Below are 20134 nucleotides of genomic sequence, written 5' to 3'. Positions count from 1 at the left end.
GCGAAACATTATTTTCACGAGGATATAATAATGTATTTATTCATGAGACATAACTTTTGTGAATCATTAATTCTATGTGTATGTGTAAGAGTTTATTTGCAAGAAGAAATTACGCATATATATTGATCGTGCAAATAAAATGTGATTTATAGTACTACCTCTGAATTACTGATACATGTAATTGCATTTTAATTGTCACATAATAACTGGATCTTCAATATGGTGTAATATATATTGAGACACACCACAATTTTATTATGTATTCTATGCTTTACCTAGGTAATCATAATTTTCAAACATGATTTACTGATTTTTAAAATTTCAAAACTAGCTACTAGAGCCTAGGAAACGATGTCTGGTCAACCATCATTGTTTACAGCTAAAGTGTAAGACCTTGTCAAAATAATTAAATTACCAAAACCTTAACCAACTACTAGAGCTAATCAGATAATACTTGATTGGTTATCTTTGTTTACATTTCTTTTGCAATACCTAAATGTAGTTGAAAGTGATTAGAGATGCGAGTTTTCATTGGAAGACAAAGAAACAACAATTTGGAAATTCAAAATTTGTTTTTGGTCCAGTATTAGAAAAATCAAATGTTATATTAGCCTCAAAGCATGTAAGAGGTGAACGTAATGTTCTAAGAATGAATAATTCTGAGCTTTCTGATTGGCTGAAATCCAACAAACTGGAAAAAAGGTTTGTCCCATATATATTTTATCATACATTATACAAATTGCAACTATGAACGCATCCTTAAACTTTTCACTGGCAGTCCAGAGCTGTGCAAAAACTATTTATATTTTATCACTGGTAGACAAAAACTATTTATATTCTATCACCGGTAGACAAAAACTATTTATATTTTATCACTGGTAGACAAAAACTATTTATATTTTATCACTGGTAGACAAGAACTATTTATTTTTTATCCACTGGTAGACAAAAACTATTTATATTTTATCACTAGTAGACAAATCAATTTATATTTATATTTTATCACTGGTAGACAAGAATTTTGAAAAGTCTGTATTGTGGCTTTTGTATTAACTAATTACAGCTTGTATTCCCTTCACATTTTATGGCTTTGATATTGACTGATAGCCTTGGAATCAATGCTAGTTGGCTTCATGTGTAATTGACATCTTATTATTGTTTGTTGGGTTTTAGCTTACCTGAGCTATAAGCTCCAGCGAATTTTCTCATCACCTGTTGTCAGTCTCTGTCCATCCATCTGTAAACTTTATACATGTTTACTTCTCCAAAACCACTGGTCCAATTTCAACCTAACATACCATAAAACATCCTCGGGTAAAGGAGATTTAAAATTGTTCAAATGGAGGGTCATGCCCATTTCAAATGGGGAGATAATGAAGAAATAATGAAAATAAGATGACATATTTTAAAAATCTTCAAGAACCTCTGGACCAGAAAAGACAAACTTATGTGAAAGCTTCCTTAATGAGTGTGGATTTAAGTGACCAAAATCTTCTTATCAAAACATCAGGACCTTGATAAGTCATATTAATATGCAAACATTTCTCAGTTAGTGTAGATTCAAGTATGTTCAAATCATAGTCGTGGGGGTAGTATGGAGCGACAATAGAGTGTCTGAATTTTACATGGGAACATTCTTAAAATTTTCTTCTCAAGAGCAAAAAGGTCATGATTAGTCATATTGATATGCAAGCATCCCCAGGAACTGAAGATTTTTCAAGTTCAAATCATAGTGTATGTAGGGGAGAGGGGGGGGGGGGGGGGTAGGATGGGTTTACAATAGTGAATAGATTGTAAAAGTGTTACATATGAATAAATGTAAGTAAATCTTCTTTTATATATTATTCTCAAGAGCATCAGGGCCAGAATTAGTCATATCATTGTATCGTGCAAGCATTCTCAGGTAGTGCAGATTCATATTCGGTTAAACCATAACTAAGTGGGGCTAGGGTGAGGTCATAATATGGGTTCAAACATTTTTGTGGGAGAGACTAAAGAGGGTAAAAAAACCTTTTCAAAATCTTCTGAATAACAGTAGAACCAAGGTGACTCAGATGAGCATTGTGGCCCATAGTCCTCTCATTTCAATGAATAGGACCAACTACCATGATTCCATTAAGGTAAACTTATTGTCTTCAATATTTCATGAAATATTATTACTTTAATTGCCATATACATGTAACAATAATCATTAAACTATAATCTGTCAGAGTGGTCCTGAAACCCTGTTCTTTCACATAATCTGTAAGAGTTCCCATGTATGAGATTTTTTTAATGTCTAAAAAAAAAATTATAAAGGATATGCATGGTTTTCATTTTCATTTTAACATAATGAACCGACATTATCGACATGGAGTACTTTCCACAGCTGACTTGTAGTGCTCCTTTCAATCCGTTGTCATAGGCGGGAAGTCTAGCTGGCTTCAAGTGTTATTTGGTGTGATATTGTTATATAATGGATGTTTGAAAAAGTAGACACTGCATCTATGGTTAAACAAATATTTACAAAGGACTTCAGAAATAATACTCTCTCAATCGTGCATGCATTATATGCAGATGTCAGTTTCTTAGGTTGTAACCCAGGGACAAAAATATCTGCAGAATTCAATAAATGAAGTTAATTTTCCCCATACAATTGTTATTTTAAAATCAATTATTTTAAACTTGCTTGTATTAAGCTTTTCCTTTCTACATGTTCCCAGACCTTTGAAATGCCTGTTTATAAAACTGTGAGAAATTTAAAGTTCAGTGAATACTGTTTAGGTTCCATATTGATTTGTCATAGTTTACAGAGTCACCATGATTGATGCTCTTACATTATAATTAGTTATGACTGGTATTGTCAGAGACACAACAATTAGCTTTATTATTAACATGTATGAATAACTCCACCTTTTTTTTTCTCAATGTGTCACTAATAGAATTATAGTCTTTGTTGACTGTTATTTAAAGTCTCTCTCGGATGATTGTGCTCAAAGTGCATGGTTCTCCTCGCTTCTTCTCAGAGAATTTTTAAGGTTACTGAAATGTTTGATATCTGTATCAATTTAAGAGTTTCAAAGGCTTACAATTATTTAAGATTTAATTAATGAATAGATTTTTCAGACTTCTTTTAGAAGTTAATGTAGCAGAAATATTCTAAATTTAGTCATTCATTTCAAGTTTACTTATATGATATATCACTTAGGAGACATTTTACTGTCCAACTTCATCTGCTGCCATGCAAAATGTCACAGTACCCAAGCTTATATGTTAACTTTTATTTAACTCTCTAAAACTATTACACCAATTTTAGCCAAACTTAGTACATGTATACAGCATCTTCTGGAATAGGGGAGTGAAAATGATGAATTTTAAACTCTCCCTCCAATTCAGATAAAGCTAAAATCTTCAAAATTGACTTCAATATCTTCACGACACCTCCACATCCAGCCAATTCTAATGATGATCCTGAGTAACAAATATTTCCTATATAGTAAGTGATATTCTTGTCCCAAGGTTATGTTCATCATATATTGAAAATGTATGAAATGTTTTCAAAGCTTAGTTTCTTCACAGTAATTTGGTTTGCCATTGAAAAACAGTGTGCCTATTATGACACAGCTTTTTTTGTTGAGTTTAATATGTTTTATTACTAGGTCTAGAATAGATTAAAATGGGTCTAGAAAGATGAAAGAATTGTTTCCCCTTTTCAACTCACCCCATTTTAACATTTAAGTCAGTAGGTAAAGATTGTGTTGTTTTTGTTGGGGTGGGGGGGGGGGGGGGGGGGGCAAAAAATGTAAAACTGTAATATTCAATGACTTAGTCACCTTTACCAACTTTATGATAGAGTGTAAACTAAAACTCAAGTCAACTCACACAAGAAAAACTTCATGGGAAATGCAGTCTCATCAAAATCAAACCTCTCACTTCGCTCTATGTACAGATAATTGTGCGATTGTCCGTATGTCGAGCAAGGTGAGAGGTTTGATTTTAATCAGACTGTGGAAAATGTTTAGTACTTTAGAATATTCAAAAGAAATTCTTGAGAATGATAGCAATACATAAAATATTTTAAAGCAGGACATTTTTTTTTTCAAAAAGGGGAAACAAATACAATATAAGACAGCTGTGAACACAATTTCTGTTCAGTTATGGCATTTTTGTTTGAACTGTTTCCTTCAAAGTTTAAACAAGTATTTTCAGATACCTCATAACTTTCTTGCCTCTCCTTATTTAATGAATACTAATGTCTTGATTCTGAATCAATATAATTCATGTTTTGCCTGAATCAATCATCTCAATTGTATCCAGATGTGCCTCATATCTGATCAATTCTTCCTTGACGTAAAGCATATCATTGTTAAATTCACTTGACTGTCCACAATTCTTAAGAAATAACCATAAAAAGAATGAAAACAGCAGAGATACATTTATATTACTGTTAAGCTAGAATTGCCATGATTAATTGCAAACATTACATGATTTCACAGTTCTGTCAAAGTTTCCTTGGGTCATTTTTTTCTATCAGCTGATTCATGATATTTTTTCAACCATTTGTCAATCACATCTCTACCTTGGCATTCTTGTATGTACTCAATATGGTTCTTCAAATTCTGGTTCAGCTGCTGAAATCGCCAACTTTCTCCTGTGGGAATTTTTATCCGTCTGCTTGCCATATTTATTCTGGCGTGATAATTTACTCCGAAATTGTCCATGACATTCCTATAACCGGCCAGGTCATCAATGGCACGAGCCAATCTTAATGTTCCATTCAAATAATGGGGAAAGTCATACAAACTGTCCTGCTTTTTCAAATTTGAATCCATTTTTATGAAAAGTCCCTCAGAAAAAAAGAATGCTGCTCTAATTTTACATACAAGATAATTCAAATGAATACTACACAGAGAATTGATACATTTTTTTGTCATGACATCTGATGCCTAAGTTCTCATCTAGGATAGAATTTATATACATCTGTATTCAGAATGTTATTTATTAATTGAAACACGATCCTGGTTATCAACCATTAGCACAGGCCACAGAGTTGTAGCCCTTTTGTCTTATTGCAATATGAGACACACATTTTTGTGATTTTGTGTTTAGTTTTACACTGACGGTAATGGGGGGATAATTGTGCATGTATAACATTTCAACTTTTGCAAAACATTAAAGATGTTTGAAATTTATAGATTGTGTCAGCAATTTTTAATTGGTAAAGGCTCAAGGAATCATTGTTGAATAGTTTGTTGTTGGTTTTTTTGGTCAATTTTCCTCCGTATTGAAAATAATAGATCTTTCAGTTACATTGAAATATCAAAGAAGTTCCTTCTAATTCTTTCAAAGGTTATGGATCTGATATTTTCATTCATTTCAAAAAACCATTGATTTCCTCCAGGTTTTCTTTTGTTGTATACCAATAATTGATCCTGAATTAATTCTTCAGTGAATTCATCTCCAGGAAGTACCCTCATCTGCATGTTTACCTTTCACAGAATCCATGATTCGATTTCCAATGAATTTCTTAAGAATATGTTATCTTCTTTGTACAGTGTGATGATGGGTACAGTAGGGCCCTAAAGTGCTGGTCTGAATCCCCTGGTTTTGTGGATCTGGTACTGTAGGGATTGGTTACCAGTATTCATGTACCAGGACTTTAATACTGGTCATAATTTGAAACTACATGAATAAAAAAACTGTTTAAAGGTGTGTTTATGGTGATTGGATATACAAATTAAATTATGATTTAAGTATAAGGAATCAAGACATACCCAGAAATTTTAATTTTTGAAAACACACAAGGACAGGAACTGCAAAACTTTCCACCAGCATACTTCATGAGGTATGTTAGCACTTCATTTCACGCTGGCATACTTTTCATGAAAAGCTAACATGCTCATGTATTTTCAGAAAGGAAATTTATATCTTAAGTGTTACATATATATGAAGATACTTTTGGTCAGCACATGCTGCTTGTGATTTCGACGATTTTCAAAGAAAACATAGACTAGAAAATTACAACTCTGTGATGTCATATTGGGAAATATAGATATCAGCTAGGATGAAATTAAGATTGCTGTTCCTTGGTATTTTAGTATACAAATTATAAAATTCAGAGAAATCAACAAATGATTAATCTTCAGGAGCAAAAATCGCTGTTGCCACAATTAGTCCTTTGATTAATGTGTTGATAGATGTAGTCCGATAACAAAAATGCACCCATTTACCTATATGATATCGACATGTAAATACACTGAAAACCCTATAGCAAAAAACACTATGTAAACCCTAAAAACATTCTCTGTATACATGTACATGTGTAGTTTGTGTATTGTTTACTTAGAGTGGCCGGATATTATTTGCTATTGAGCTGTATCGACCAACTTATTGAATAATGAAATTTCAGATACCTGTGAGTAAATAATGTACCTTTTCTATTACAACAGCACCATTTTTTCAAATTTGTTCCTAAACCTTTTTTATTGATATTAGAATTTGCAGTTGACAAGTTTTTTATATGTATGATAAAAGTTTAAATGCATGCTTATATTAATTTTTTTTCTGTTGTGCATCAAATCACAATTGAAAAACAAACAAGAATACAAAGAAGTAATTATTACAGTTTGTTCAAATATTTTGAATGCTGGATGTATTCGAACTTAATTCAAAAATGAAAATGGCAGATTATTCACTCTGAAACCAGACATTTTGCCGCATCTTAACAAAGTAGATTGAAAGAGCAAAATTGCTGTTTTAAAAAAAAAATTGTTAATGCATGTTTGCTTTTCGAACTCTGGCCTATATGAAAGCTACCCATGTGCAAATAGAAAGAACTTTCTAAAAATTTAGACATCACATATAATTACATCACTCCAAGGCAGTGAATCAGCTCTCAGAAGATATATATAGTAATTTTATCAGATGCCATGTTCTTAATTATCTTTGATGCTAAGTTCTTTATTATCAATTCATTAATGATACAACTTCATATTTATTTCCAATCAAAACTGATAAGGAAGGTCTCATCATGTAATTAAGATTGAACACTTATTAGTTGAGCTCTATTTAAACTGTTAAAGGGTGAGTAAATAAAGTTCCTGAATTGAGATAAAATGAATTAAACAATTCATAGTAATAGTTCATTTCCATTTATTGAAATCAAATGTTCTCACAAACTCTACTTTGAAAGACTAGGTAGTTTGTTCTAATTTAATATTCAATGCACCACAATAACTCTGAATATTAGTTAACAATGACTTCAAAACTTATAATGAAAAATAGGTACATAGTACAGCATAAATAAACTCTAAACAAAGCAACAATTTAACAAATACAGAAAAAAATCAATTTTTAATACTGTTGAAATGGAAGCCCATGTTCACCGATTTTCAATAGACTCCATACTTTGAGACTTTGAGCTCTTTTGAGATTTCCCAACTTTGTCTATGTTGAGTTCACTACCATTGTGTGAGCTCAAATCTTGAATACTGTGACCATCTTGAGTCCAGTGATTGAGTTGCTTGTAAGCTTGGTGAGCTAATACTGAATTCACATGTCGTTTGAGGGCATTATTAAGTCTTCTGAATGTTGTACCTCCCTCACCACGGTCGAGAATTATTCTGCCCCCAGTTCCTGTGGCCTCTATCCGAGCATCAAAATTCCTGTCCAAGTTATTCATCACTTTCCTTTCATGAACCATTTCGTCTATGGCTCTTGAAATTTTGGCGTTGCGAGTCTGAATTTGGTTTCGACTCTCCAAAACGGATTTGGTTGAGCGTTGTGAATGAAAATAGGTTTCATGGTCTTTAGAACACTGGGATTTTGGCACATCACTTTCAGTTAAAGATCCTTCTTCTGGAATATCTTGATACAGGGCCTTTTTCTTCTCCACTTTTAATTTGGCAGTTTGGTAGATGTTTGGACTGGACATCTTACAGTCATCAATGGATATCACATTGAGAAGTTGGTTGGATTGAGACCTCACCTGAATCATATCGTGATCATTGACATGGATGAGTGTCCCACGGCCTTCCATCCTGGATATGCTGCTCAGAGACTCGGATTCAACTTCATCCGACACAGCCTCAATATTATCACTGGTATGGTCTGCCTCTCCTTCACTGTTCAGACCATTGCTGGCTTTGGAAGTTTTATCAATTTTATCAAACGCCTCAGTAGCCCCATTCTCACTGTCGATTAGCTGTACCTGTTTTGTATTGATTTTCAATAACTGTTTCCCTAATAAGTTTCTTTGATAGAAGGATCGTTCGCCAGAGTAGTGAAGCGATGTTTCAGCTAAGTGGTGGGTCACATCGTTCAGATTGGTGTCGCTGTACAGGAAGTGTTGTTGGTGGCCAGAACTGGCACTCCAGATCCGCTTGCGATCGTTCACATACTGGGATGGTTTTCCCACGGTAGCAGACTTAGCACGGTTGTTTGCTCGAGGTGTGTTTAGTCTTGGAAACTGTGAGGACTTTGGCCGCAAGTTGTTTCGAACATTTTTCCTCCAGTTTTCAATCTGATGAAGTTTCTGAGGTGGTAGATAGGTCACAATTTTGGAATTTTTGTAAACCTGACCGTCTGCTGCAAGCATATACATCTGGGTCCAGTCCTGGACTTTGTTGTGATATGAAAGTGTTTTTGCATCCATATTGATTCATAATACAAGCACCGGCTACTAGTCGTTTATCTGATCCCCATTCTAATTCTGAAAATTAAAGAAAAAAATTTAAATGCATTGTGCGAACTGGTATTTAATCGAAATGTTTTCATGTGTGCACAGATTAATTATTTATGCATTTATCTCATTGTATGGTCAGGCGTTGGCCCACATCCAGAACTCCTGCCACTTTTAAGCCCCAAAATGTCACTTTTTTCTCCATTTCATAAGATGACAAATTTGAAATGTTTAAAAACATTTGTGTATCCAATCACTAGGTAAACAGAGAAATTTTCATTTTAAATGAGTGGTCTGGTCAAAGTATATGAGGAGGTACACCTGACTCAGAAGAAAAAATGCTGCCCCCTCTTAGGGTTATCATTTATTTTGCCTGTACATAAAATAATCAAATTTAATCTTCTGTCTTTGACTAGAGTGTTTGATCTAATAGAATAGAATGAAAATAATCCCTTTAAATGCAGTTCTAATTCTTTAAGTTCTCTCCTAAATAGGCCTCTTGAATAATTTGATTATTTTGATATCTCAATTAAACCCAGACTCTTTCATAAATCAATGGAAATCTTTCTTGAGGAATCATATTTTTATATGCCTATAGAAAAATCAAATTTTAAGAAATTATTGACTATGTATTAGTGTAATTTCAAGCTCCAGTAGTTAAATTTATGGTCCAGGGTTGTCTCTTTGTACAGAGCCTGTCTTGTACAATAAATTTTAAATTCACATGAAATAATGAGTGTAAAGGAAAACCAATAAACAATAGAGGAGAAAAGACCGAGGAAAGGTGATATATAGAGAACCATTATCTGTCTCCCAGCAGTGCACATGCAGGGGTCCCCGGTAGTTAAGATGAAAACAATAAGAATATCTCCATCAAGTGCCAAAATACAAGAGTAGAGTGAGATTATTTATCAGAATGTTTGACATATCCCTTGCAATGTTTTATTTCCCATCAGAAATGAAATGACGAAAAAAATCTGGTATTTACCTTCTGTTTTGCAGTGAAAAGAAATGCGGGAATTGTGCAAACACAGCTGATTAATCAGAAATATATGTTTGGGGATTAGGGATTAATCAATTGTGTGTACAAACATGGAGCAAGATTACACATTAATTGTTTTATTATGGTGTATTTACTAAGCAATAATGGGGGAAGAGGTTTTAATTTGTAGTAAAAGAATTTTTTTTTTATTTGTTAGGTAACTTAGTTTGTGTAAAGGTTGACGATATGGTCATTTAAGAGGGATTATTTTCGAATGATATAAAATTTAATGCAGTGAGTCCTATGGAAAAAAAATTCAATCTGTCCATCAGATTTAAATCTCCAGTCTTGAATGAGGTGATTTTCGTATGCTGAATGGGTCAAATCAGTAGAAGCCTGTAATTACTTTTAAAAAGTCACAATACAGGGTAGATGATCTGTGAATTATGAAATTGATTTCAGTGTATGAATTTGGAGTTGGTCAAAAGTTTTCAGATATTAATTCATTATAAAATAAAATTTATTATCCATCCTGCAATTTATCACTCTGAGATGTGCAGGTCTAATACATTATGTGGTTGAGTATGAAGATTCTTACAAACATTGGTTTTAATGTAACTGGGTTTTTTTTTAAGGCATTAAAAAGATAAATAATCTGAGATTGGATTTTGTTTTCTGGTAAGAGTATTCATTGTTCAAATCTTAAGCCTTTACCATGTAGTACATGTTATAATCATGTACAGCAAATATGAAGAAAGCAAATCAATGTTGGGTAAATGTTAGATCATTATTTTTTAAAAAGTGTTTTACACGCATTTATATTTTCTCTGTGGAAATGGAAATCAAAGTGCTCTTAAACAACATATTTCAAATTACTCTTGTCTTTTGGCAAAAAAACAAAACAGAATAGACTGTGGTACAAAGATTTGATCACAATTTTGTTCTAAACTGAGATATGGTATAAAATGAATGTGTTTCTCCTAAGCAGGTTTTACTTATAATGTGTTTAACACTTCTACCAAGACCTAATGCTGCATCAAGTCATTCAGTGCAGACTTCTACCAACACAAATACTAACCGATTATTTTTAAAGTCCGTAGAGATGATTTCTAAATATGATTATTTCTAAAGATGAATGTAATTGTTACAAGTTAGGCTGTAGGAAGACAATGGAACCATACCTAGTAAAACAATAGCAAATTAACAGTCCAAAGAAGTTTTGTTCATACTTCATATGCAATACCTAATCTATACTTCATACAATATTAAGTCTATTCAAATACTGGAAACGAGTCTTTTTCTAACTATTGAAATATTTATGTCAATATTAATTCAAAAGGATTGCGTGGTTAATTTACTATGAAATGTTTTAAATATATTCTTTTTAACAAGCAGTCACCTGGAAAATCCAAGGTTTGGTATTATTTATGCCCATTTATGAAATTGACAACTCTTTTAAAGAAATCTTGAAAAGAGAAAAGATTTTATGAAATGACAGTACGGTACTTGAATTTTTCCTTTGCATGAATTGAATGCAGGATTATATTCATGAGGATATAAAGACATTAATTGGGTCTTTCTGGCATTATTTGATCAGTTTAATGTGATTAAGATATCAGATTAGTGTATTTGATGTTTGCCTTTCCCTGGTAGATAATCATGCCATTGCAATCCGCAATAATGTGTTCAAGGTTACCGAGCTGCTAAAGATCTTAGACTGGTACATTATGTCAGCACAAATATTAATGACCCCATGCTTTTTTTTTTATTGTAACAGTAATGCATGTATGTATTCCTTTTAAAATATCTAAATGTGATTTAAAGTTCTCTTTTTTTAAATGATAAATCTGAAGATTTTTTCTTTCTTATTTTTACATTTGTATTAAACGAATATAAAATATCCAAGTATAGAAAATAAGAGTTTTAAGTTTAACTTTTAAATGAATGAATTCTCACCTCAGTATCAATATGTACACCTGTATCATTTGATCAGTGCATGAACACAGGGACAGTGCCGCACCACGAGGAGTTTTTACACATGTTTTACTTAATCCACGAAAAGTGCCTCATCGCAGAACTTCCAAAACTTTTTGAAACTTTAAAAGCTTATCAAAGTCGTTTTATCCCAAACCTAAGAATGGGTATAGAATTCCTGACTGGGAGATGAACCATGACGTTGCGTATCACCCCATGAAATCAATAACAGCCTAAATAGATACCAGAAAAAAAGGATTTAAAGTCCAAGACTGCAGTTTGAATAATGAAGAATTGTGATAGGACAAATCCAGAGATTTGATTGTATTGATCCCCTGATTGGTTATTTTGTTTGCCGATTGACAGCAGAGCAACAAAACCTCTTGGAGAAAATACGAGCCTGTGGAGGTCATGGCATTAGTGTCAGAATGTTACACCACATAATACACATGCTTTTAATAATGTGGTTTATATATACAACGAGATGTTTTTAGACAACAGTTTTCACCATGCAATGACAGACATAAATTTTGTTTATAAATTTTTAATTGTTTTTTTTTTTTTTTTTTTTTTTTTTTTTAAAAGGGGGGGGTGATTTTAAGGAGATATTATGTATATGAAGACTACATGGAGATATATTATTGTTTATTTCAATTCAATGAACATTAATTAAAGCTGTCATTGAGTAAAATTAATTCAGCAATCTCTGTCAGTCGAGAGTATTTCAAATGCTATGTGGATGTTGTAGGACAACTCCAAAATCATAGCAAAGCAAACAAATTCTGGAAAATAGTGCGAATTTATGTGAGAAACCTTGCATCACTAACTGAATTCTAAATTTCTGCAATAATAATGGGATCTACTTTTACAATTTTTGGTCAGGTTGCACAACATGCAAACGGCTTATAAAATGTGGAATGGTAGGCAGGTGGGCGGTCGTCCCTGTAATGGGGTACCTACTTTGTATAATCAACTCCTCTCACATCTCTAACTTGACGTTCCTGAAACTTTGTACAGTTGTTATGGACACATTGAAGATGTGCATGTGTCTTTTTGAAAGTGATCAGACATTTTTCAAAAAATGTACATGTAGTTGAACTTTGTCATTTTTTAAGCATGTCTTGAATAGACAGTATGTATTTTGTGTAATCAACTCCTCTTACACCTTTAACTTCACATTCCTCAAACTTTGTACAGTTGTTATTGACACATTGAAGATGTGCATATGTCTTTTTAAAAGTGATCAGGCAATTTTTGAAAAATTTACATGTAGTTGAACTTCGTCATTTTTGGGCATGTCCTGAATAGATGGTACCTATTTTTGTGATCAACTCCTCTTACAGCTTATATTTGACGTCCTTCAGACCTTGTACAGCTGTTATGGAAGCATTGAAGATGTGCATGTGTCTTTTTGGAAGTGATTGGACATTGTTTGAAAAATTTGTATGTACATGATGTAGTTGCAACTTTGTCATTTTTTAACCATATGGTACCTACTTTAGGTAACCAACTCCTCTCACAGCTTGTACTTGACATTTTTCATACCTTGTACATTATAGATGTTAAAGAAATGTTGAAGATATACATGTGACATTTTAAAAGTGCTTCAGTTTTTGGTGGGTTTTTTTTTAATTCTACATTTAATTTGTTATTTTTCAAGTATGTTTTGTACTGCTGTCTCTATGATAGATAACATTTTTTAAAGCAACCCGTCCATTTCTGTTCTCAAATCGATTTTAGAATCTACAAAGGGCTGCATGTTAATGCACTGAAGAAAAACAACATCTTTTTAGTCCTGCCCTATCACTTGTGTTACCCCACACATAAAGCTGCCGTAACTGTGTATCTTGTGATTGTAAATGGATGGAGAAAACGATGTCAAGCCAGCTAGTGTAAAAATCTATGTACTCTGGTTTTATCAAACATTGAGAATTCATAAAGAAAATGCAGATGATACATGTATATTTTATCATGTATGTACTGAGAAGGCAAGATGTACTTTATAAAGCACGGTCTAACTTTACTTTGTCACTCACAACAACAAAAATGTGAAAGTTCAACACTGCCACCTATATTTAAAATCATTGATTATACAGCTCAAAACTTTGAAAACTAATGTACATGAAAAGTGCTACTAGAATTATGTGTTGATCTGTGGGATTTACTTTTCTTTCATAAAATTTCATTCAGGGAGAGAGATTTAAGGGACATTATGATGGGGTTGCAGAGTAATTGAAAACTTTTACTCAACAAGAACAATGGGTCCTGCCAAGGGAAAGTATTGCAGGACCTATACATTTTTACAGGACACATTAAAAAAATCCCACACACATTATATTGAATGAATTACATATGTTAACATCTTTATTGTATGTTATATAATTAATTATATATTTATGTCTTCCCTTCCCAAAAGGGGGACATATTGTTTTAGTGTAAATTCTTCTTCTTTTTCATAAGTTTGTCTGGGCCATAACTTTTTTGTCTTTTGACATAGGCCTTTGATATTTGATAGGTGGGTATACCATGATAAGATAATATGGTGACTTTTGACCTTGACCTTTAATGTAAAGATCAATTCAAATTTTTTTTGGCTTTTTTTTTTTTTTTTTTTTTTGTGCGAACTTAACTTTTTAGCTCACCTCTGCTGAAAGCTCAAGTGAGCTTTTTGATCACTCTTTTTGTCTGTCCATCTGTAAACTTTTTACATTTTCAACTTCTTCTTCAGAACTACTGGGCCAATTTCAATCAAACTTGGAAGAAAGCATGCTTGGGTGAAGGGCTTTGAAGTTTGTTCAAATGAAGTGTCAGGCCTTCTTCAAAGGGGAAATAATCATGAAACTGCAAAAATTATGTGGGGTTATTTAAAGATATTCTTCTTTTAAGAACCACTGGGCCAGAAAAGTTGAAATTTACATGAAAGCTTCCTGACATAGTGCAGATTCAAGGTTGTTAAAATCATGGCCACCCCCAGGGTAGGATGGGGTTACAATAGGGGATCAAAGTTTTACATGCAAATATATAGTGAAAATCTTTAAAAATCTTCTCAAGAACCCTAAGGTCAGAAAAGTGAAAATTTGCATGAAAGCTTCCTGACATAATGCAGATTCAATTTTGTTAAATCATGGTCCCCAGGAGGAGGATGGGCCACAATAGGGGATCAAAGTTTTACATGCAAATATATAGGGAAAATCTGTTAAAATCTTCTCAAGAACCACTGGGCCAGAAAAGTTTAAATCTATATGTGAGAGCTTCCTGATATAGAGTAGATTCGAGTTTGTTAAAATCATGGTTCCTAGGGATAGGATGGGGCCACAGGCAATTATATCACTTGGGTTCGAATTTACTATTAGATAGTAAAGGTATACGACTCGTAAATATAGGGTACCCAAGTTCGCTGATATAAAAACAATATACCAATTATGTTATAGAATTCTACTCTGTGTTCTAATATATTCATACATAATCAATCTACATTACTACCAACATTCATCCTGAAATTCCATATACTTCCCAAGATATGCAGAAATGAATTTGGAAAATTGCCTATTATTTTTTTGTCAAATTTTAGCAGGGCCCTGGCACTATACGACTAAACAGAATGTTTGAGCATTGCAACAAGCTATTACATATAGTGCAGCATTAGATATCATTTTTAAATTGAATTTAACTGAAGACCATAATAGCTCCAAGTGACTGAAAATTGGAAAACTGTCTGCACTTTCACTTATCACAGCCATTTTGACCATGCCACTAACTACCCAAATTAACATCATTAATTATAAATTGTCAAGCACTGGTGTAAATGTGGTTTGGATAGAAATAGACATAATAAGACATTTGTATCTTTATAAAGACTTGTTATTAACATAATTTATGTACTATATTGAATTGATATTGATTAAAACTAGTATTTGAGTCTCTAAATCATTATGGGTCCTTTAATCCTTTTCAGGTAATTAGTTGCACTGGTCAAAATGGCTATGATAAGTGAAAGTGATACTTTTAACTAGTACTCGGGTGACTGATAAGGCCTGTGGGCCTCTTGTTTGTCTTTTGACATAGGCCTTGGATATTTGGTATGTTGGTAAGTTTAATTTACTATCATATGTTCACGACACTGTTCCTTGGTTGAAGTACAGAGCTGCTGCACTGATTGTCTTTTTCATCAGCCTGTCTACCCTGTTCATTATCTCATTTATCAGTCTTCTCCCTTATTTTTTAGCAGATTCAGTGAACCATCTATTTAATCAGTCAGCTAGACATAATGTAATAAACTAAAACAGAATATATTATGATAAAGTAAGAATTCCCAGAATATATCAAAAGAAGAAAAAATTGATGATGAACTCTTAAAGGACCTGTCACCGACTATGATGAGAATTTTGTTGGTCCTTAAGAAAAAATGTTCGCCAGGACCGAAGGTCTGACAGTTTTCAAGAATTGCAGTGGCTCTTTGTCACTCGTTTTTTCATAATAGCTCTTGTTGTATCAGTAGTTGTGTTTTTGTTTTATAAGAAGTTGTGCATATTTATTGAAGTAAAATCTTCAAAGGGTTTGTAATTTAGAGGATAAATGGGCTAGGTGCTGCTTTAGCATACCCACACACCCCTCCTACAGTTTTTGTCTGATTTCAGTTTAAAGACTTTGTATACATGTATTCAAGAAATAACTAATATTCTGTATGATTTATACCTAACTTTAGGAGCAATTTGACCATTGTTGTTAAAATAAAATGCACATTTCATAATTTTGATCTGATGTCAGTGAGACTAACATAATGTTGATCTTGGTCGTGTGTGCTCTATATGGATGTTTTTCCAATCTATGTAAACAAGACTTGACCAGTAGAGGGACAGTCTCAAAAGAGAATTCTGGTAAAAAAAAAAAAAGTTATAATTGGGAATACACTGTCATTGCAATTAAATTATACCAATATGATCTTCATCCACTTAAACATCTGTCTAAAATGACAAATTGTCATCCCATATTTTGACCTGTGAATTAAATGTTTTATAAAGATTTTGTTTGATACCCCCTCCATTACAGAAGAAGTTTAGCATGTATAATGAAACTTACCTTAATTGTTCATTTGCCTTCATGTCATTCATTAATTTGTCAATTAACTTATGGATAATTTTTTTTTTCTTTTATAAAAGTAGTGATTTAATTTTGCAATAAAGGAGATGTGTTGAATGATCTTACAAAGGGCAAAATACATCAATAGTTTTAAAAGCTTTGTCAAAATGCACGAATTGGGAGTACATTAATATGTCAAAATAGCTAACATAGTGTGCTTCTTTTTTTTTCAAGGGTTACCGGTAGATTTGTATAACCCACAAGGGAATTAAGTGGCTTCTGAATAATAGATATATTTTGTCACTAGATATGTTAAGATTAAACAAAGTATACCCACTCGTGACTGTAATGTATACATGTATTGATTCTGACTGTGATGTATGTGTTGATTGTGAACACTACAGACCTATATAAAGATGATAATGAACGGAGGCATGTTTCTGCATATTGATATGTTCTGGGTTCCAAGCAGGTGTCCATTTTCACAAAAAGTGCTAAAGTCCCATTTTAGTCATTTATAAAGGAAATTTGCAGTGCCCTATTTTAAAAAAAAGATTGCAGACTTCCCATCCTATTCACTGAAATGAGTTATATGGTATTATATTCTCTTTTTAAAAGAGGTTTAAATGTTTGACAGTTGAATTAATTGCAGAAAGGGAATCTGATAAAATAGCAATTAAATGGAGAACAGTTAATTTTCGAAGTGAAGAATTGGCAAGTTAAAGTTTTGGCAATGCACCCGTCAGAATAAATTCATTGAAGAATATGAAAAGATTAATGGAGGGCAGAGCATTACCAATTAGCATTGTTATGAGAATGGATTTGAAATTAGATAAAACATGAAAAAGTAAATTTTGATAGTCATTAGACAAATGAAGTATTCTAGGAGGGAAATCATTTCAAACTTTGAGTAGTACATGTTGATGGAAAGTTTAATATGTTGTAGTCAGTATTTCTCATAGTTACGGTAGTAAAACTGGCTTCAGGCATTTTGAAATTGACCTATTAAGGACAAATTACAGTCTTATTGTTCACTATAACCAATGTTATGTAGAAATAAAGGGGCAGACATAAAACTCGGATAAATTGTTTAAACGTGTGTTTGGTGTAAATTTACTTTCACACGAAACTTCAGTACAACTCTACAGAATTCTACTGCAATGCGAGGTAAAAAGAAAAAAAAAAGGCCGGTCTCATTTATTCCTGTTTACATATTTGCCAACATCCCCCAAATCAATATTTAAGCAAGATCCATCGAGAATGGTCTTCGAACAAGATTTAAGAAATTTGAAGTACAGATTTAATTCACAGTTTTGCTACAGGTATTGAAATATTTGTGAAGCGTCTATATAGGGATTGCGATTTGATACTTTGAAGTGGGCTTTTTACATGTTCTAGTAATTTGAGAAAATGGAAAACAACCAAAGTTCCTTTATATATTGATAAGTTATGAACTTGTGTTTAATGCTCGTGAATATAAGACTATTAACTCGGAGTCACATTATGTATATTAAATGTAATGTTGGATACAAGTCAAATATCTATAGTAACTGTATAAAATATACAAATATATACACTGTACTTGGAATTCTTTCATCCTAGAAAATTCTCCTGCCCAGAAATCTTAATGATATTAAATTTTATTTTTGCTACATCTGTATGAAAAATATTGTGACCTTCTGGATCAAGCGATTTTATTAGTTTTTTTTGTTGTTTGTTTGGCATTTTTGTTGTCTTTTTAAAGGTACATGTATTACATTACAATATTGTATGAGATGCAGTTTGAAAGAAGTATCATCTTTTCAAATACTTGATGTAATTTTTGTAGAGGTGATTAACTGCAATAAGCAGGTAGTGCACAAAGCTGTTTGAATGACTGGAGTGTGATATTCCCGACCAGTTAGGTTGATAGATAAGTTTGTTGGAAATTTGTTAAGAATTCTGGAATGGCCATTGTGAGCCCAAAACAAGACGTCTTTGTGTTAGTTGGGGAAACATGCCCCTTTCAAAGGCAGCATTAATTCCAGAGTTTGAATTTTCGACATGAAAATCTATATAAACAAGAAATGTTTGGGGACCTGCAGCCATGTGATTTAATTCTCTCCTGCCATGCTTTATCAAGAATTGTACAAGACGCAATTAAAAGACGGATTTCATTCCTTTTCAAATTTTAGTTTGAATCATGATGACGTAAAGTGTTATTGGCAACATGATTTGTTTTTGTCAATTCAAAATAACATTATAAAAAACTTTGATGACTAAAGTTAACCAAGATATACTAGACCTCATTAGATTTGAAATAGGTTTGTTGAAATATTACTTTACATAACTTAAATCATGGTTGATGATGCATCACTAATTAAAGTATGCATTGCTTTTGAAAACAATCAGCAAACATGTTTCTTAGCAGTTTATGTTTGAAATTCTCTAATAATTAGATGCATTTTAATTAGTTAAATCCTATCATTCTAGTGTTTCAGTGCTCCATTATCTAAAAAGAATGGGTAGTTTCAGACAACTACAAAGTGAGTCCTGTTGAGTTCAATTTTATTTTGATATGTACAAATTCTCCTTAATACCCCTCTGTCACCATGAAACTTTTAAGTTTTTTAATTATTTAAATAATTTTCAATTCAAAGTGCAAAGGCCTAGATGGGATTTGAAAACCTTTTGCATGGAAGTCAGAAGCTCTGTCCACTGAACTAGATGACAACTATTGGAAAAATTAAACAATAAATGTATTATATGACAAAACTTCCTACTAGTATTATATATAATTGTGATATTTACAAATGTAATAGAATGTTTATAATTCATAAAAAGGACTCTCTAATATAAGGAAATTATAGTTGATTTCAATTAGATTGAGTTGATTTAAACTGGGGGTAGATTTTAAGTAGGCAATATCCTCGTTTCTCTCCTTTCCTTAAAAGCAATGGACCTCGGCCCTGTATGGTCTCAGCATAATTAGATTAAAGGAATGGAGAGGTACTTGGACATTAACCTATGCATAATTTTTTCAAAGAAGTTGGTATCTGTGGTCATGATGTGGGGGGGGGGGGGGGGGGGGGGGGGGGGGGGGGGAAGGGGGATGTAAGACCACTCTTCATACTATACCCTCTTATGATCGCATAATCTGCATTTGCTTCCACCGAAATTTCTTTTGAGTCCACCGACCTTTTCTTTTGAGCTTACTTAAGAATCAGACATTGTAAAAATGTAAGGATTTTAAGGAAGGTGGGGGGTCTTTCTTCTTTCTTTTTTTATGCTCCCCTTCACTTTCCACCTGTCGGTTATGTTGGTCAGTCGGTAGACCACATATTGTCCGCTCAATGTCTTGAGAACCATTCACTTGATCATAATATTTCATATGTGGGTTGGTTATGAGTAGAAGAGGACCTCTTTTTCATGTCGAAAGGTCACAGGTCAATCCACTCTGG

The 20134-nt window shown here is 32.8% G+C and overlaps 2 protein-coding genes across 2 annotated transcripts in view; one reads left to right on the top strand and one right to left on the bottom strand.

The window, feature by feature from the left end:
- Positions 1-20134, top strand: part of LOC125668350 (GPI inositol-deacylase-like) — a 59240-nt gene that overhangs the window by 29315 nt on the left and 9791 nt on the right. The gene's annotated exons all lie outside the window — the stretch shown is intronic.
- LOC130054239 (uncharacterized) lies at positions 7115-12045 on the bottom strand. The gene is made up of 2 exons (XM_056163277.1): positions 11598-12045; positions 7115-8689 (listed from the first exon to the last, which is right to left on the bottom strand). Exon 2 carries the CDS (start codon positions 8630-8632, stop codon positions 7361-7363), a length of 1272 nt encoding a protein of 423 aa, XP_056019252.1. The 5' UTR covers positions 8633-8689; positions 11598-12045; the 3' UTR covers positions 7115-7360.

This window comes from Ostrea edulis, chromosome 4, assembly GCF_947568905.1.
Source record: "Ostrea edulis chromosome 4, xbOstEdul1.1, whole genome shotgun sequence".
In the NCBI taxonomy this organism is placed as follows: domain Eukaryota; kingdom Metazoa; phylum Mollusca; class Bivalvia; order Ostreida; family Ostreidae; genus Ostrea; species Ostrea edulis.
Note: the sequence above shows the minus strand (reverse complement) of the source record. Positions and strands in the feature narration are given on the sequence as shown.